At 56.1% G+C, this 20149-nt stretch overlaps 1 protein-coding gene across 2 annotated transcripts in view; it reads left to right on the top strand.

Moving 5' to 3' along the window:
* Positions 1-20149, top strand: part of LOC138762319 (unconventional myosin-X-like) — a 107795-nt gene that overhangs the window by 65547 nt on the left and 22099 nt on the right. For both annotated transcript variants that reach the window (XM_069936074.1, XM_069936075.1), the window contains 2 exons: positions 3288-3381; positions 18214-18269. In XM_069936074.1, coding sequence (XP_069792175.1) covers positions 3288-3381; positions 18214-18269 — 150 coding nt within the window. The remainder of the gene's footprint in view (positions 1-3287; positions 3382-18213; positions 18270-20149) is intronic.

Here is a 20149-nt window from a genome sequence, read left to right as displayed (position 1 = left end):
CTCATTAATTAGTCCCTATCTTGATCTTCAGGAGTTCAATGCTATTTACCTAACTATTATTTAAACCGTTGTGGGAAAGTTTCCCTAAGCCAGTAGGATTCCAATAAGGTTGCCATATTTTAACGTCATATTTTTTGTGAAGGTTATATGTTCACTTTTCCATGGGGGCACAACGTTGCATGTCCATAGTTCAGTGAGTGGGGGAAGGGGGGGTGGAGTCGGACTTCCATGTAACAGCGATACATCTCCTGGCTCCTGCGAGTACTGTCCCCACGAATTGGATTTGATATTTTGATAGTTTTCTGCCAATAACCATAAGATGCTCAATAAATACAGTTCTGGTTCCCACGGAAAATCCACTTCTATAATTTTCGTCAACATTTCTACCAAGTCATACCAAAAGGATCCTACTTTCACGCAGAACCAGGTTGAATGTATAAATGTTCCCAACCTCTGCACCACACCTAAAACATAAATCTGGAATATCGGATTTTAAACTGTAATTTTTGCAGTGTAAGGTATAATTGGAGCATAAAATTGCATTGTACCAATCTACATCTGACATTAATAAATGATGTCGTATTATCAGATACCAATTTTGACCAATATTGTTCTTGAATCTTTTCCCCTGAGTCCGCCGCCTCTCCCTTTTCCCTCGATCAGTACAGGCCTGGTTTTGGGCTATTGCTCTGCAATAGGAAGTCCATCTTAGATATAAATGTACTCGTGATCCCTTTGGAAGAAGAATCTCCACATCACTACCCATTGGCAGGGTCATGGCTGGTCCTAAACTAGGACCCTAACTTCAAAATGATCTTAAATGAAGAGAGCAGAAGAAAGTTTGAGTTGACAAATCATATCTATTTTTTAACTCTTCTAATGTCGTAAATTGTCCTTGTTCATAACATTCATGATTCACTTGATCCCTTTATGGTGCCAAGTGTCCAGGATTTTGTTTCTTAATATCGTTGGTATTAACTCATTTTGATACAAGGGTGTTTTTGAAGATGACCCCACTTTTGGACCGATACATTTATTAATTTGTTGCCATATCCAAGTTCGGTGTTTTAGAATAGGCTTGTCTGTCTTTCCAGACAATAATTTAATGTTCCATTTGTGAATGAAATCTTCTGCCATCTTCTCTCCTGCCAGGTGTCAATCAGATTGAGCCCAATCAGAAATATCCCCTCCCTCAAAAAAGAAATTCCCCCTCATTCTCCTAAATTCCAACAAGTCCTGGCCAAGAGCCGTCAAACTCTCCTGTGGTAACCCTTTCATTCCCGGAATCATCCTTTTGAACCACCTCTGAACCCTCTCCAATGTCAGCACATCCTTTCTTAAATGAGGAGCCAAAAACTGCTCACAATCTCCACGTGGGGTCTCCCCAGGGCCTTATAAACCCTCAACCTCACATCCCTGCTCCTATATTCTATTCCCCCTGAAATGAACGCCAGCGTTGCATTTGCCTTTTTCACTCAACCTGCAAGTTTCCCTTCAGGTCACTTTGCATCGGGGTATTTTCAGTTTTCTCCCCATTTAAATAGTCTGTCCATTTATTTATTCTATCAGTGCCACCTTTTAGCAAGATTCCAACATATCCCTTGAGCTGACAGGTTCCTGCCTTGATCCACCCAACTCATTGAACGTCATCCCCTCGGCTTCCTTCACTCCAGGGGAAACAGTCAGAGCCTATTCAGTCTCTCCTCACATCTCAAGCCCTCTAGTCCTGGTATCTTTGTCAATCTTTTCTGCAGCCTTTCTGGAATAATCTCAACCTTTCCATAGCTCGACGACCGGAGCTGCACACAGTACCCTGCGTGCTCATACCAATGTCCTGTCTGATAGTAACACGACATTTCTTCTCCTGTACTTAGTCCCCTGACTGACGAAGACAAGAGTAACAAACGCCCTCTTCACCATCCTGTCAACCTGTGTCCCTACTTTCATGAACTGTGTACCTGTATCCCCCCGGTCTCTGTCTCTGAATTTGACCTTCAGAAATCTTTGAAAAGTGTCCTGCCCAGATGTTTTATCTGGTCGTGTCTTTAAAAACTTTGGAGACTTTGGGGACATTTTCAACCCCTCAATACAGTGGGTCAGAGTTCCCCACCTACTCCAAATGAACATTCATCATTCCAGTGCCCAGGAAGTGCAAAGTAACCTGTCTCCATGACGATTGGCCGGTGGCACTGATGTCGACCGCAATGGAGAGCTTTGAGTTGTTGGGTGGAGGGAATTGACTCCTCTCTCAGGAAGGACCTGGACCCTCTTCAGTTCACGTTCCATCACCACAGCAGATGCCAACATACTGGCTCTACACTCTGTGTTATGTCACCTGGACCATTCATGTTCTGTTTTAATTCAATTTACTTTAATGTTAGAGATTTTGTTTGTACAAGTACCAGCTTGGCTGCAGCCGGAAAGAGTTTTGATGCATGTGGACGTTGTACAATGTGTATGACAATAAACTCATTATTATCATTTGCCCTTTTATTCAATTCCTTTTTTAACTTCAGACCACCCAACCTACTCTTTGAACTTCTCTTTCCAACATGTTACCCAAGATTGAAATCTCCCATAATTATTTCACTGCCCTTTTCATTTACCCCCTTCCTGCCAAAGTATTTGTTGATGTCGACCAGCGTGGTTCTCAACTTGGTGTGAGGGCTATGGCCTGGAAATGTGACCATGGATCCTTTGGCTTTACCTCCAAGCCACATGGACCCTGCACTTGTTGAACCTGAATCTCTCCTGTGCACTCGTTCTTGTTCCATCTTTAATGACTGTGCCACACCACCACCTTTCACTTCCCACTCATCACATCGGAAAATCTAATGACCCAACTATTTGGGCAAAAGGTGAAAGTCTGCAGACATGGGGGTTAATGTAAAAATGCAGTGCTGCAGAACTCAGCAGGTCCTTAATATTGTCATGAACATGTGTCACAAAACTCAGCAGGTCCTTAATATAGCAAAGCACCAAATATTTGGACCTGAGTCCGTCAAGATATTCCCAGCTTTGATCTCCTTGCTTCCATGAACTCGTGATGTCTTTCAGAGCTTTCCCATTCACTCAGCAAGTTGATCAGATTCCGTGGAAGGACAAGAACTGATGAAACCCTTCGTCGACTGAGTGAAGAAGGGAGATGGCAATATAATGAGGAGGGCTGGACAGGGGCTAGTAGTGAAGGAGGGAGGGGAGGCAGGTGAAGGGCTGGGCTGAGAGGGAAAGGCAACAGGTGGGGACAGGGCAACAACTGTTTACTAACTTGAGTCTTTTCTCGGCAGCGATTGGTTTCGTGTGCTGAGTGGAGTTCACAGTGCAACACTGCAGGAGCTGTGCGAGATGCAGTACGAGCTGGCCAATCCGAAGAATGCAGTGGTAAAAGAAACATCCAGAAAAGTCTGAAAGATCAACATGAGAGGGACTCAATAACCATTTTAAGAGGGAGCTTCAGTGTGACAACCCTGCCCCTGGAGTGTGTGATGGGACGGTGTGAAAGGAGATACACACTGTGTCTGACCCCGGGAGTGTGTGATGGGACGGTGAGGAGGGAGCTTCACTCTGTGCCTGACCCCAGGAGTGTGTGATAGGACAGTGTGGAGTGAGCTTCATTCTGTGCCTGACCCCAGGAGTGTGTGATGGGACAGTGTGGAGGGTGCTTCATTCTGTGTCTGACCCAGGGAGTGTGTGATGGGACAGTGTGGAGGGAGCTTCATTCTGTGTCTGACCCCGGGAGTGTGTGATGGGACGGTGTGGAGGGAGCTTCATTCTGGGTCTGACCCCGGGAGTGTGTGATGGGACGGTGTGGAGGGAACTTCACTCTGTGCCTGACCCCGGGAGTGTGTGATGGGACGGTGCGGAGGGAGCCTCACTCTGTGCCTGACCCCAGGAGTGTGTGATGGGACAGTGTGGAGGGAGCTTCTTTCTGTGTCTGACCCCGGGAGTGTGTGATGGGACAGTGTGGAGGGAGCTTCATTCTGTGTCTGACCTCGGGAGTGTGTGATGGGACGGTGAGGAGGGAGCTTCACTCTGTGCCTGACCCCGGGAGTGTGTGATGGGACGGTGTGGAGGGAACTTCACTGTGGGTCTGACCCCGGCAATGTGTGATGGGACGGTGTGGAGGGAGCTTCATTCTGGGTCTGACCCCGGGATTGTGTGATGGGACGGTGTGGAGAGAGCTTCATTCTGTGTCTGACCCCGGGAGTGTGTGATGGGACAGTGTGGAGGAAGCTTCACTCTGGGTCTGATCCCGGGAGTGTGTGATGGCACGGTGTGGAGGGAGCTTCACTCTGTGCCTGACCCTGGGAGTGTGTGATGGGACAGTGAGGAGGGAGCTTCACTCTGTGCCTGACCCCAGGAGTGTGTGATGGGACGGTGTGGAGGGAGCTTCACTCTGTGCCTGACCCCGGGAGTGTGTGATGGGACGGTGAGGAGGGAGCTTCATTCTGTGCCTGACCCCGGGAGTGTGTGATGGGACGGTGTGGAGGGAGCTTCACTCTGGGTCTGACCCCAGGAGTGTGTGATGGGACGGTGTGGAGGGAGCATCACTCTGGGTCTGACCCCAGGAGTGTGTGATGGGACGGTGTGGAGGGAGCTTCATTCTGGGTCTAACCCCAGGAGTGTGTGATGGGACGGTGTGGAGGGAGCTTCATTCTGGGTCTGACCCCCGGAGTGTGTGATGGGACGGTGTGGAGGGAGCTTTATTCTGGGTCTGAGCCCGGGAGTGTGTGATGGGACGGTGTGGAGGGAACTTCATTCTGGGTCTGACCCTGGGAGTGTGTGATGGGACGGTGTGGAGGGAGCTTCACTCTGTGTATGACCCCGGGAGTGTGTGATAGGACGGTGTGGAGGGAGCTTCATTCTGGGTCTGACCCCGGGAGTGTGTGTTGGGACGGTGTGGAGGCAGATTCACTCTGTGCCTGACCCCGGGAGTGTGTGATGGGACGGTGAGGAGGGAGCTTCATTCTGTGCCTGACCCCGGGAGTGTGTGATGGGACGGTGTGGAGGGAGCTTCACTCTGGGTCTGACCCCAGGAGTGTGTGATGGGACGGTGTGGAGGGAGCTTCACACTGTATCTGACCCCGGGAGTGTGTGATGGGACGGTTGGAGGGAGCTTCACACTGTGTCTGACACTGGGAGTGTGTGATGGGATGCAGTGGAGGGAGCATCACTCTGGGTCTGACCCCAGGAGTGTGTGATGGGACGGTGTGGAGGGAGCTTCATTCTGGGTCTGTCCCCGGGAGTGTGTGATGGGACGGTGTGGAGGGAGCTTCATTCTGGGTCTGACCCCAGGAGTGTGTGATGGGAAGGTGTGGAGGGAGCTTCATTCTGGGTCTGACCCCGGGAGTGTGTGATGGGACGGTGTGGAGGGAACTTCATTCTGGGTCTGACCCCGGGAGTGAGTGATGGGACGGTGTGGAGGGAACTTCATTCTGGGTCTGACCCTGGGAGTGTGTGATGGGACGGTGTGGAGGGACCCTCACTCTGTGTCTGACCCCGGGAGTGTGTGATGGGACGTTGTGGAGGGAGCTTCATTCTGGGTCTGACCCCGGGAGTGTGTGATGGGACGGTGTGGAGGGAGCTTCATTCTGGGTCTGACCCCGGGAGTGTGTGATGGGACGGTGTGGAGGGAGCTTCATTCTTGTTCTGACCCCGGGAGTGTGTGATGGGATGGTGTGGAGGGAACTTCATTCTGGGTCTGTCCCCGGGAGTGTGTGATGGGACGGTGGAGGGAGGGGGCTTCACTCTGTGTCTGACCCCGGGAGTGTGTGATGGGACGGTGTGGAGGGAGCTTCATTCTGGGTCTGACCCTGGGAGTGTGTGATGGGACGGTGTGGAGGGAACTTCATTCTGGGTCTGACCCCGGGAGTGTGTGATGGGACGGTGCGGAGGGAGCCTCACTCTGTGCCTGACCCCAGGAGTGTGTGATGGGACAGTGTGGAGGGAGCTTCATTCTGTGTCTGACCCCGGGAGTGTGTGATGGGCCAGTGTGGAGGGAGCTTCATTCTGTGTCTGACCTCGGGAGTGTGTGATGGGACGGTGAGGAGGGAGCTTCACTCTGTGCCTGACCCCGGGAGTGTGTGATGGGACGGTGTGGAGGGAACTTCACTGTGGGTCTGACCCCGGGAATGTGTGATGGGACGGTATGGAGGGAGCTTCATTCTGGGTCTGACCCCGGGAGTGTGTGATGGGACAGTGTGGAGGAAGCTTCACTCTGGGTCTGATCCCGGGAGTGTGTGATGGCACGGTGTGGAGGGAGCTTCACTCTGTGCCTGACCCTGGGAGTGTGTGATGGGACAGTGAGGAGGGAGCTTCATTCTGGGTCTGACCCCGGGAGTGTGTGATGGGACGGTGTGGAGGGAGCTTCTTTCTGGGTCTGTCCCCGGGAGTATGTGATGGGACGGTGTGGAGGGAGCTTCATTCTGGGTCTGACCCCAGGAGTGTGTGATGGGACGGTGTGGAGGGAGCCTCATTCTGGGTCTGACCCCGGGAGTGTGTGATGGGACGTTGTGGAGGGAGCTTCATCCTGGGTCTGACCCCGGGAGTGTGTGATGGGACGGTGTGGAGGGAACTTCATTCTGGGTCTGACCCTGGGAGTGTGTGATGGGACGGTGTGGAGGGACCCTCACTCTGTGTCTGACCCCAGGAGTGTGTGATGGGACGGTGTGGAGGGAGCTTCATTCTGGGTCTGACCCCGGGAGTGTGTGATGGGACGGTGTGGAGGGAGCTTCATTCTGGGTCTGACCCCGGGAGTGTGTGATGGGACGGTGTGGAGGGAACTTCATTCTGGGTCTGACCCCGAGAGTGTGTGATGGGACGGTGGAGGGAGGGGGCTTCACTCTGTGTCTGACCCCGGGAGTGTGTGATGGGACGGTGTGGAGGGAGCTTCATTCTGGGTCTGACCCTGGGAGTGTGTGATGGGACGGTGTGGAGGGAACTTCATTCTGGGTCTGACCCCGGGAGTGTGTGATGGGACGGTGTGGAGGGAGCTTCATTCTGGGTCTGACCCCGGGAGTGTATGATGGGACGGTGTGGAGGGAGCTTCATTCTGGGTCTGACCCCGGGTGTGTGTGATGGGACGGTGTGGAGGGAACTTCATTCTGGGTCTGACCCCGGGAGTGTGTGATGGGACTGTGGAGGGAGGGGGCTTCACTCTGTGTCTGACCCCGGGAGTGTGTGATGCGACGGTGTGGAGGGAACTTCATTCTGGGTCTGACCCTGGGAGTGTGTGATGGGACGGTGTGGAGGGAACTTCATTCTGGGTCTGACCCCGGGAGTGTGTGATGGGACGGTGTGGAGGGAACTTCATTCTGGGTCTGACCCCGGGAGTGTGTGATGGGACGGTGTGGAGGGAACTTCATTCTGTGTCTGACCCCAGGAGTGTGTGATGGGACGGTGTGGAGGGAGCTTCATTCTGGGTCTGACCCCGGGAGTGTGTGATGGGACGGTGTGGAGGGAGCTTCACTCTGGGTCTGACCCCAGGAGTGTGTGATGGGACGGTGTGGAGGGAGCTTCACGCTGTATCTGACCCCGGGAGTGTGTGATGGGACGGTTGGAGGGAGCTTCACACTGTGTCTGACACAGGGAGTGTGTGATGGGATGGTGTGGAGGGAGCATCACTCTGGGTCTGACCCCAGGAGTGTGTGATGGGACGGTGTGGAGGGAGCTTCATTCTGGGTCTGTCCTCGGGAGTGTGTGATGGGACGGTGTGGAGGGAGCTTCAATCTGGGTCTGACCCCAGGAGTGTGTGATGGGACGGAGTGGAGGGAGCTTCATTCTGGGTCTGACCCCGGGAGTGTGTGATGGGACGGAGTGGAGGGAGCTTCATTCTGAGTCTGACCCCGGGAGTGTGTGATGGGACGGTGTGGAGGGAACTTAACTCTGGGTCTGACCCTGGGAGTGTGTGATGGGACGGTGTGGAGGGACCCTCACTCTGTGTCTGACCCCGGGAGTGTGTGATGGGACGGTGTGGAGGGAGCTTCATTCTGGGTCTGACCCCGGGAGTGTGTGATGGAACGGTGTGGAGGGAGCTTCACTCTGTGTCTGACCCCGGGAGTGTGTGATGGGACGGTGTGGAGGGAGCTTCACTCTGTGCCTGACCCCGGGAGTGTGTGATGGGACGGTGAGGAGGGAGCTTCATTCTGTGCCTGACCCCGGGAGTGTGTGATGGGACGGTGTGGAGGGAGCTTCACTCTGGGTCTGACCCCAGGAGTGTGTGATGGGACGGTGTGGAGGGAGCTTCACGCTGTATCTGACCCCGGGAGTGTGTGATGGGACGGTTGGAGGGAGCTTCACACTGTGTCTGACACTGTGAGTGTGTGATGGGATGGCGTGGAGGGAGTATCACTCTGGGTCTGACCCCAGGAGTGTGTGATGGGACGGTGTGGAGGGAGCTTCATTCTGGGTCTGTCCCCGGGAGTGTGTGATGGGACGGTGTGGAGGGAGCTTCATTCTGGGTCTGACCCCGGGAGTGTGTGATGGGACGGTGTGGAGGGAGCTTCATTCTGGGTCTGACCCCGGGAGTGTGTGATGGGACGGTGTGGAGGGAACTTCATTCTGGGTCTGACCCCGGGAGTGTGTGATGGGACGGTGGAGGGAGGGGGCTTCACTCTGTGTCTGACCCCGGGAGTGTGTGATGGGACGGTGTGGAGGGAACTTCATTCTGGGTCTGACCCCGGGAGTGTGTGATGGGACGGTGTGGAGGGAGCTTCACTCTGTGTCTGACCCCGGGAGTGTGTGATGGGACGGTGTGGAGGGAGCTTCACTCTGGATCTGACCCCAGGAGTGTGTGATGGGACGGTGTGGAGGGAGCTTCACGCTGTATCTGACCCCGGGAGTGTGTGATGGGACGGTTGGAGGGAGCTTCACACTGTGTCTGACACAGGGAGTGTGTGATGGGATGGTGTGGAGGGAGCATCACTCTGGGTCTGACCCCAGGAGTGTGTGATGGGACGGTGTGGAGGGAGCTTCATTCTGGATCTGTCCTCGGGAGTGTGTGATGGGACGGTGTGGAGGGAGCTTCATTCTGGGTCTGACCCCAGGAGTGTGTGATGGGACGGAGTGGAGGGAGCTTCATTCTGGGTCTGACCCCAGGAGTGTGTGATGGGACGGAGTGGAGGGAGCTTCATTCTGGGTCTGACCCCGGGATTGTGTGATGGGACGGTGTGGAGGGAACTTCATTCTGGGTCTGACCCTGGGAGTGTGTGATGGGACGGTGTGGAGGGACCCTCACTCTGTGTCTGACCCCGGGAGTGTGTGATGGGACGGTGTGGAGGGAGCTTCATTCTGGGTCTGACCCCGGGAGTGTGTGATGGGACGGTGTGGAGGGAGCTTCATTCTGGGTCTGACCCCGGGAGTGTGTGATGGGACGGTGTGGAGGGAGCTTCACTCTGTGCCTGACCCCGGGAGTGTGTGATGGGACGGTGAGGAGGGAGCTTCATTCTGTGCCTGACCCCGGGAGTGTGTGATGGGACGGTGTGGAGGGAGCTTCACTCTGGGTCTGACCCCAGGAGTGTGTGATGGGACGGTGTGGAGGGAGCTTCACGCTGTATCTGACCCCGGGAGTGTGTGATGGGACGGTTGGAGGGAGCTTCACACTGTGTCTGACACTGTGAGTGTGTGATGGGATGGGGTGGAGGGAGTATCACTCTGGGTCTGACCCCAGGAGTGTGTGATGGGACGGTGTGGAGGGAGCTTCATTCTGTGTCTGTCCCCGGGAGTGTGTGATGGGACGGTGTGGAGGGAGCTTCATTCTGGGTCTGACCCCAGGAGTGTGTGATGGGACGGTGTGGAGGGAGCTTCATTCTGGGTCTGACCCCGGGAGTGTGTGATGGGACGGTGTGGAGGGAGCTTCATTCTGGGTCTGTCCCCGGGAGTGTGTGATGGGACGGTGTGGAGGGAACTTCATTCTGGGTCTGACCCCGGGAGTGTGTGATGGGACGGTGTGGAGGGAACTTCATTCTGGGTCTGACCCCGGGAGTGTGTGATGGGACGGTTGAGGGAGGGGGCTTCACTCTGTGTCTGACCCCGGGAGTGTGTGATGGGACGGTGTGGAGGGAACTTCATTCTGTGTCTGACCCCGTGAGTGTGTGATGGGACGGTGTGGAGGGAGCTTCATTCTGGGTCTGACCCCGGAAGTGTATGATGGGACGGTGTGGAGGGAGCTTCATTCTGGGTCTGACCCCAGGAGTGTGTGATGGGACGGAGTGGAGGGAGCTTCATTCTGGGTCTGACCCCAGGAGTGTGTGATGGGACGGAGTGGAGGGAGCTTCATTCTGGGTCTGACCCCGGGAGTGTGTGATGGGACGGTGTGGAGGGAACTTCATTCTGGGTCTGACCCTGGGAGTGTGTGATGGGACGGTGTGGAGGGACCCTCACTCTGTGTCTGACCCCGGGAGTGTGTGATGGGACGGTGTGGAGGGAGCTTCATTCTGGGTCTGACCCCGGGAGTGTGTGATGGGACGGTGTGGAGGGAGCTTCATTCTGGGTCTGACCCCGGGAGTGTGTGATGGGACGGTGTGGAGGGAGCTTCACTCTGTGCCTGACCCCGGGAGTGTGTGATGGGACGGTGAGGAGGGAGCTTCATTCTGTGCCTGACCCCGGGAGTGTGTGATGGGACGGTGTGGAGGGAGCTTCACTCTGGGTCTGACCCCAGGAGTGTGTGATGGGACGGTGTGGAGGGAGCTTCACGCTGTATCTGACCCCGGGAGTGTGTGATGGTACGGTTGGAGGGAGCTTCACACTGTGTCTGACACTGTGAGTGTGTGATGGGATGGGGTGGAGGGAGTATCACTCTGGGTCTGACCCCAGGAGTGTGTGATGGGACGGTGTGGAGGGAGCTTCATTCTGTGTCTGTCCCCGGGAGTGTGTGATGGGACGGTGTGGAGGGAGCTTCATTCTGGGTCTGACCCCAGGAGTGTGTGATGGGACGGTGTGGAGGGAGCTTCATTCTGGGTCTGACCCCGGGAGTGTGTGATGGGACGGTGTGGAGGGAGCTTCATTCTGGGTCTGTCCCCGGGAGTGTGTGATGGGACGGTGTGGAGGGAACTTCATTCTGGGTCTGACCCCGGGAGTGTGTGATGGGACGGTGTGGAGGGAACTTCATTCTGGGTCTGACCCCGGGAGTGTGTGATGGGACGGTTGAGGGAGGGGGCTTCACTCTGTGTCTGACCCCGGGAGTGTGTGATGGGACGGTGTGGAGGGAACTTCATTCTGTGTCTGACCCCGTGAGTGTGTGATGGGACGGTGTGGAGGGAGCTTCATTCTGGGTCTGACCCCGGAAGTGTATGATGGGACGGTGTGGAGGGAACTTCATTCTGGGTCTGACGCCGGGAGTGTGTGATGGGACGGTGGAGGGAGGGGGCTTCACTCTGTGTCTGACCCCAGGAGTGTGTGATGGGACGGTGTGGAGGGAGTTTCATTCTGGGTCTGACCCTGGGAGTGTGTGATGGGACGATATGGAGGGAACTTCATTCTGGGTCTGACCCCGGGAGTGTGTGATGGGACGGTGTGGAGGGAACTTCATTCTGGGTCTGACCCCGGGAGTGTGTGATGGGACGGTGTGGAGGGAACTTCATTCTGTGTCTGACCCCGGGAGTGTGTGATGGGACGGTGTGGAGGGAGCTTCATTCTGGGTCTGACCCCGGGAGTGTGTGATGGGACGGTGGAGGGAGGGGGTTCACTCTGTGTCTGACCCCGGGAGTGTGTGATGGGACGGTGTGGTGGGAGCTTCATTCTGGGTCTGACCCCGGGAGTGTGTGATGGGACGGTGTGGAGGGAACTTCATTCTGGGTCTGACCCCGGGAGTGTGTGATGGGACGGTGTGGAGGGAACTTCATTCTGTGTCTGATCCCGGGAGTGTGTGATGGGACGGTGTGGAGGGAGCTTCATTCTGGGTCTGACCCCAGGAGTGTGTGATGGGACGGTGTGGAGGGAGCTTCACGCTGTATCTGACCCCGGGAGTGTGTGATGGGACGGTTGGAGGGAGCTTCACACTGTGTCTGACACTGTGAGTGTGTGATGGGATGGGGTGGAGGGAGTATCACTCTGGGTCTGACCCCAGGAGTGTGTGATGGGACGGTGTGGAGGGAGCTTCATTCTGGGTCTGTCCCCGGGAGTGTGTGATGGGACGGTGTGGAGGGAGCTTCATTCTGGGTCTGACCCCGGGAGTGTGTGAAGGGACGGTGTGGAGGGAGCTTCATTCTGGGTCTGACCCCGGGAGTGTGTGATGGGACGGTGTGGAGGGAACTTCATTCTGGGTCTGACCCCGGGAGTGTGTGATGGGACGGTGGAGGGAGGGGGCTTCACTCTGTGTCTGACCCCGGGAGTGTGTGATGGGACGGTGTGGAGGGAACTTCATTCTGGGTCTGACCCCGGGAGTGTGTGATGGGACGGTGTGGAGGGAGCTTCACTCTGTGTCTGACCCCGGGGGTGTGTGATGGGACGGTGTGGAGGGAGCTTCACTCTGGATCTGACCCCAGGAGTGTGTGATGGGACGGTGTGGAGGGAGCTTCACGCTGTATCTGACCCCGGGAGTGTGTGATGGGACGGTTGGAGGGAGCTTCACACTGTGTCTGACACAGGGAGTGTGTGATGGGATGGTGTGGAGGGAGCATCACTCTGGGTCTGACCCCAGGAGTGTGTGATGGGACGGTGTGGAGGGAGCTTCATTCTGGATCTGTCCTCGGGAGTGTGTGATGGGACGGTGTGGAGGGAGCTTCATTCTGGGTCTGACCCCAGGAGTGTGTGATGGGACGGAGTGGAGGGAGCTTCATTCTGGGTCTGACCCCAGGAGTGTGTGATGGGACGGAGTGGAGGGAGCTTCATTCTGGGTCTTACCCCGGGAGTGTGTGATGGGACGGTGTGGAGGGAACTTCATTCTGGGTCTGACCCTGGGAGTGTGTGATGGGACGGTGTGGAGGGACCCTCACTCTGTGTCTGACCCCGGGAGTGTGTGATGGGACGGTGTGGAGGGAGCTTCATTCTGGGTCTGACCCCGGGAGTGTGTGATGGGACGGTGTGGAGGGAGCTTCATTCTGGGTCTGACCCCGGGAGTGTGTGATGGGACGGTGTGGAGGGAGCTTCACTCTGTGCCTGACCCCGGGAGTGTGTGATGGGACGGTGAGGAGGGAGCTTCATTCTGTGCCTGACCCCGGGAGTGTGTGATGGGACGGTGTGGAGGGAGCTTCACTCTGGGTCTGACCCCAGGAGTGTGTGATGGGACGGTGTGGAGGGAGCTTCACGCTGTATCTGACCCCGGGAGTGTGTGATGGGACGGTTGGAGGGAGGTTCACACTGTGTCTGACACTGTGAGTGTGTGATGGGATGGGGTGGAGGGAGTATCACTCTGGGTCTGACCCCAGGAGTGTGTGATGGGACGGTGTGGAGGGAGCTTCATTCTGTGTCTGTCCCCGGGAGTGTGTGATGGGACGGTGTGGAGGGAGCTTCATTCTGGGTCTGACCCCAGGAGTGTGTGATGGGACGGTGTGGAGGGAGCTTCATTCTGGGTCTGACCCCGGGAGTGTGTGATGGGACGGTGTGGAGGGAGCTTCATTCTGGGTCTGTCCCCGGGAGTGTGTGATGGGACGGTGTGGAGGGAACTTCATTCTGGGTCTGACCCCGGGAGTGTGTGATGGGACGGTGTGGAGGGAACTTCATTCTGGGTCTGACCCCGGGAGTGTGTGATGGGACGGTTGAGGGAGGGGGCTTCACTCTGTGTCTGACCCCGGGAGTGTGTGATGGGACGGTGTGGAGGGAACTTCATTCTGTGTCTGACCCCGTGAGTGTGTGATGGGACGGTGTGGAGGGAGCTTCATTCTGGGTCTGACCCCGGAAGTGTATGATGGGACGGTGTGGAGGGAGCTTCATTCTGGGTCTGACCCCAGGAGTGTGTGATGGGACGGAGTGGAGGGAGCTTCATTCTGGGTCTGACCCCAGGAGTGTGTGATGGGACGGAGTGGAGGGAGCTTCATTCTGGGTCTGACCCCGGGAGTGTGTGATGGGACGGTGTGGAGGGAACTTCATTCTGGGTCTGACCCTGGGAGTGTGTGATGGGACGGTGTGGAGGGACCCTCACTCTGTGTCTGACCCCGGGAGTGTGTGATGGGACGGTGTGGAGGGAGCTTCATTCTGGGTCTGACCCCGGGAGTGTGTGATGGGACGGTGTGGAGGGAGCTTCATTCTGGGTCTGACCCCGGGAGTGTGTGATGGGACGGTGTGGAGGGAGCTTCACTCTGTGCCTGACCCCGGGAGTGTGTGATGGGACGGTGAGGAGGGAGCTTCATTCTGTGCCTGACCCCGGGAGTGTGTGATGGGACGGTGTGGAGGGAGCTTCACTCTGGGTCTGACCCCAGGAGTGTGTGATGGGACGGTGTGGAGGGAGCTTCACGCTGTATCTGACCCCGGGAGTGTGTGATGGGACGGTTGGAGGGAGCTTCACACTGTGTCTGACACTGTGAGTGTGTGATGGGATGGGGTGGAGGGAGTATCACTCTGGGTCTGACCCCAGGAGTGTGTGATGGGACGGTGTGGAGGGAGCTTCATTCTGTGTCTGTCCCCGGGAGTGTGTGATGGGACGGTGTGGAGGGAGCTTCATTCTGGGTCTGACCCCAGGAGTGTGTGATGGGACGGTGTGGAGGGAGCTTCATTCTGGGTCTGACCCCGGGAGTGTGTGATGGGACGGTGTGGAGGGAGCTTCATTCTGGGTCTGTCCCCGGGAGTGTGTGATGGGACGGTGTGGAGGGAACTTCATTCTGGGTCTGACCCCGGGAGTGTGTGATGGGACGGTGTGGAGGGAACTTCATTCTGGGTCTGACCCCGGGAGTGTGTGATGGGACGGTTGAGGGAGGGGGCTTCACTCTGTGTCTGACCCCGGGAGTGTGTGATGGGACGGTGTGGAGGGAACTTCATTCTGTGTCTGACCCCGTGAGTGTGTGATGGGACGGTGTGGAGGGAGCTTCATTCTGGGTCTGACCCCGGAAGTGTATGATGGGACGGTGTGGAGGGAACTTCATTCTGGGTCTGACGCCGGGAGTGTGTGATGGGACGGTGGAGGGAGGGGGCTTCACTCTGTGTCTGACCCCAGGAGTGTGTGATGGGACGGTGTGGAGGGAGTTTCATTCTGGGTCTGACCCTGGGAGTGTGTGATGGGACGATGTGGAGGGAACTTCATTCTGGGTCTGACCCCGGGAGTGTGTGATGGGACGGTGTGGAGGGAACTTCATTCTGGGTCTGACCCCGGGAGTGTGTGATGGGACGGTGTGGAGGGAACTTCATTCTGTGTCTGACCCCGGGAGTGTGTGATGGGACGGTGTGGAGGGAGCTTCATTCTGGGTCTGACCCCGGGAGTGTGTGATGGGACGGTGGAGGGAGGGGGCTTCACTCTGTGTCTGACCCCGGGAGTGTGTGATGGGACGGTGTGGAGGGAGCTTCATTCTGGGTCTGACCCCGGGAGTGTGTGATGGGACGGTGTGGAGGGAACTTCATTCTGGGTCTGACCCCGGGAGTGTGTGATGGGACGGTGTGGAGGGAACTTCATTCTGTGTCTGATCCCGGGAGTGTGTGATGGGACGGTGTGGAGGGAGCTTCATTCTGGGTCTGACCCCAGGAGTGTGTGATGGGACAGAGTGGAGGGAGCTTCATTCTGGGTCTGACCCCGGGAGTGTGTGATGGGACGGTGTGGAGGGAGCTTCATTCTGGGTCTGACCCCGGGAGTGTGTGATGGGACGGTGTGGAGGGAACTTCATTCTGGTTCTGACCCTGGGAGTGTGTGATGGGACGGTGTGGAGGGACCCTCACTCTGGGTCTGACCCCGGGAGTGTGTGATGGGACGGTGTGGAGGGAGCTTCATTCTGGGTCTGACCCCGGGAGTGTGTGATGGGACGGTGTGGAGGGAAATTCATTCTGGGTCTGACCCCGGGAGTGTGTGATGAGACGGTGTGGAGGGACCCTCACTCTGTGTCTGACCCCGGGAGTGTGTGATGGGACGGTGTGGAGGGAGCTTCATTCTGAGTCTGACCCCGGGAGTGTGTGATGGGACGGTGTGGAGGGAGCTTCATTCTGTGTCTGACCCCGGGAGTGTGTGATGGGACGGTGGAGGGAACTTCATTCTGGGTCTGACCCTGGGAGTGTGTGATGGGACGGTGTGGAGGGACCCTCACTCTGTGTCTGACCCCGGGAGTGTGTGATGGGACGGTGTGGAGGGAGCTTCATTCTGGGTCTGACCCCGGGAGTGTGTGATGGGACGGTGTGGAGGGAGCTTCATTCTGGGTCTGACCCCGGGAGTGTGTGATGGGACGGTGCGGAGGGAACTTCATTCTGGGTCTGACCCCGGGAGTGTGTGATGGGACGGTGTGGAGGGACCCTCACTCTTTGTCTGACCCCGGGAGTGTGTGATGGGACGGTGTGGAGGGAGCTTCATTCTGGGTCTGACCCCGGGAGTGTGTGATGGGACGGTCGAGGGAGGGGGCTTCACTCTGTGTCTGACCCCGGGAGTGTGTGATGGGACGGTGTGGAGGGAACTTCATTCTGTGTCTGACCCCGTGAGTGTGTGATGGGACGGTGTGGAGGGAGCTTCATTCTGGGTCTGACCCCGGGAGTGTATGATGGGACGGTGTGGAGGGAACTTCATTCTGGGTCTGACGCCGGGAGTGTGTGATGGGACGGTGGAGGGAGGGGGCTTCACTCTGTGTCTGACCCCAGGAGTGTGTGATGGGACGGTGTGGAGGGAGTTTCATTCTGGGTCTGACCCTGGGAGTGTGTGATGGGACGATGTGGAGGGAACTTCATTCTGGGTCTGACCCCGGGAGTGTGTGATGGGACGGTGTGGAGGGAACTTCATTCTGGGTCTGACCCCGGGAGTGTGTGATGGGACGGTGTGGAGGGAACTTCATTCTGTGTCTGACCCCGGGAGTGTGTGATGGGACGGTGTGGAGGGAGCTTCATTCTGGGTCTGACCCCGGGAGTGTGTGATGGGACGGTGGAGGGAGGGGGCTTCACTCTGTGTCTGACCCCGGGAGTGTGTGATGGGACGGTGTGGAGGGAGCTTCATTCTGGGTCTGACCCCGGGAGTGTGTGATGGGACGGTGTGGAGGGAACTTCATTCTGGGTCTGACCCCGGGAGTGTGTGATGGGACGGTGTGGAGGGAACTTCATTCTGTGTCTGATCCCGGGAGTGTGTGATGGGACGGTGTGGAGGGAGCTTCATTCTGGGTCTGACCCCAGGAGTGTGTGATGGGACAGAGTGGAGGGAGCTTCATTCTGGGTCTGACCCCGGGAGTGTGTGATGGGACGGTGTGGAGGGAGCTTCATTCTGGGTCTGACCCCGGGAGTGTGTGATGGGACGGTGTGGAGGGAACTTCATTCTGGTTCTGACCCTGGGAGTGTGTGATGGGACGGTGTGGAGGGACCCTCACTCTGGGTCTGACTCCGGGAGTGTGTGATGGGACGGTGTGGAGGGAGCTTCATTCTGGGTCTGACCCCGGGAGTGTGTGATGGGACGGTGTGGAGGGAACTTCATTCTGGGTCTGACCCCGGGAGTGTGTGATGAGACGGTGTGGAGGGACCCTCACTCTGTGTCTGACCCCGGGAGTGTGTGATGGGACGGTGTGGAGGGAGCTTCATTCTGAGTCTGACCCCGGGAGTGTGTGATGGGACGGTGTGGAGGGAGCTTCATTCTGTGTCTGACCCCGGGAGTGTGTGATGGGACGGTGGAGGGAACTTCATTCTGGGTCTGACCCTGGGAGTGTGTGATGGGACGGTGTGGAGGGACCCTCACTCTGTGTCTGACCCCGGGAGTGTGTGATGGGACGGTGTGGAGGGAGCTTCATTCTGGGTCTGACCCCGGGAGTGTGTGATGGGACGGTGTGGAGGGAGCTTCATTCTGGGTCTGACCCCGGGAGTGTGTGATGGGACGGTGTGGAGGGAACTTCATTCTGGGTCTGACCCCGGGAGTGTGTGATGGGACGGTGTGGAGGGACCCTCACACTTTGTCTGACCCCGGGAGTGTGTGATGGGACGGTGTGGAGGGAGCTTCATTCTGGGTCTGACCCCGGGAGTGTGTGATGGGACGGTCGAGGGAGGGGGCTTATCTACCCTTCCTCTGCTGCATGACGTATGTGCGATGTGGATGGTAAGAGGCTCTATTTGAGGAGAGCAGTGATGCATCTTGTGAGCTCTTTGCTTTGAGTAATTAATTTGTTTTTGTCTGGACAGGGAACCATCGACATAGGGCTCATCGATTCCACCTGTGCGTCTGATAACCCTGAGAGGTGAGTTCACTGCCACCAGGAACTCAGTCAGACCTGCAGCCCATTCTGTTCGAGCAGAGTCCCTTAACTGTCTTCAGGAGAATGTTATTGATCAGGACATTTCCAGCATAAGTCAGCAAGATGCCATTACTGACTTGGTTTGGGGAAATAAGCCAGGAGTAAGCAGAGGAAGTGAGGGAACATACAGGTAACAGCGATTATAGTCTCAGAAAATTTGGAACCATTCTGGGAAAGGATATGGAGTACAACAAATTAATAGTCCATCGCAGAAGGACTTTTCAATGGAATGGGATCCAGAGAAATTGGAAGCAGACTTGGTGAGCAGAGGTTTGTTTAAAGTGGAGATGCTTTAGATTCGGGGGAGTTGGGGGGAATAGCCTGTGGCTCACTGTGGACCAGAAGGACGGTAAAATAGAGCAGAGAGATATGTTGTTGATACGTGAGGCCCGCTGATTACCGGATGCTCAAAGGTGGAATCGAAAGGAAATGGAGGGGGGAGGAAAAGGGCAGGAGAAACAGAACAGGTATCATAGGCATTTGAACAGGGAGGACTGCAGGAGGAGAGTTGGGGTGATCAGAGGCCAGACAGGAAATTACTCAGAGGGTGTGGGATGGGCAGTTTACATCAGTCTTCACCAAGGAATGGAAGGTTGCTGGATGCTCAGTGAAAGAGGACAGAGTTCTGACCAATTCTGTGTCTGATCGGGGAGGAGCTTGAAAAGTTAACGGGGCTGGCCACATACTCCTGAGGTAGATGAGTGAACAGCAGAAGGGAAGTTTTGCTGCATTGATGAGACTCCACCTGGAGTTTGGACTCCGTATTTACAGAATGATCTGCCTGTGTTGGAGGTTGTGCAGCGAAGGGTTGGTTCTTGAGGGGAGGGGTAGATGGGTGAGTGTTTGAGAAAGTTGGGCTGGCACTTATTCAAGTTTTGGAAACCGAGGAGTGATGTGGTTGAAAATCAGACTCTGAGAGGGGTTAACAGGGTGGGTGAATGTTCCAGAACAAGAAGTTGGTCATTTTCAGACGGAAATGAAGAGGAACTTCTTCCCTTAGAAGTGGTGACTGGGAATTCTCTCCCCCAGAAGGGTTGAAGGGGCGGTTGCTGAGCATGTTCAAGGGGACCCTGACAAAATGTGGACCACCAAGGACTGGGGTATGGTGCTGAGGCCAAGTCAGTGATCCTATCAAATGGTGGGCTGGATGGAAGCTGACTGTCTTCATGTTCCGAGAGGCTTAAAGATTTAAAGCACAAAACGGACCCTTGAGCCCATACTGTCCATACTGACCAAGCTCGTCCCAGTTGCATGCATTTGACCCTTTATCCTTCGAAACCTTTTCTATCCATTCATCTGTCTCAAAGTCTGTTAAACATTGTGATGGTCCCTGACTCCACGACCTCTGGCAGTTACCCCACACTCCCATCACTCTCTGTGTGAAGAAGGTGCCCCTCGGGTCCTCTTTAAATCTTTCTCCCTCGCCTTCAATCTATGGCCTCTGGTTTTAATACTCCCTCCTCTGGGAAAAAGGCTGTGATCATTTATCATTCATCATGTTGTAAACATCTTGTCTCCCCCTCAGCCTCCTGCAATCCAGCCAATCCAGCCCCTCTCATAATTCAACCCCGAGTCCCAGCAACATGGCTCTGAATCTTATCTGTGGCCTTTCTAACTTAGCCACACCTTCCCTAAAGCTGTTTGTTGAGAACTCTTCACAAAACCACGAGACATACGAGCAGAAACAGGCCATTCAGCCCATCCAGTCTGCCCTAACTTTTAAGCAGGAGATGATCCATTTCTCCACTCAGTCCCACTGCCTGGCCTTCTCCCCATAACCTTTGATGCCCTGGCTCATCAAGAACCCATCAACCTTTGCCTTA

This window comes from Narcine bancroftii, chromosome 4 (genome assembly GCF_036971445.1).
Source record: "Narcine bancroftii isolate sNarBan1 chromosome 4, sNarBan1.hap1, whole genome shotgun sequence".
In the NCBI taxonomy this organism is placed as follows: domain Eukaryota; kingdom Metazoa; phylum Chordata; class Chondrichthyes; order Torpediniformes; family Narcinidae; genus Narcine; species Narcine bancroftii.
This window is presented reverse-complemented; position numbering and strand designations above follow the sequence as displayed.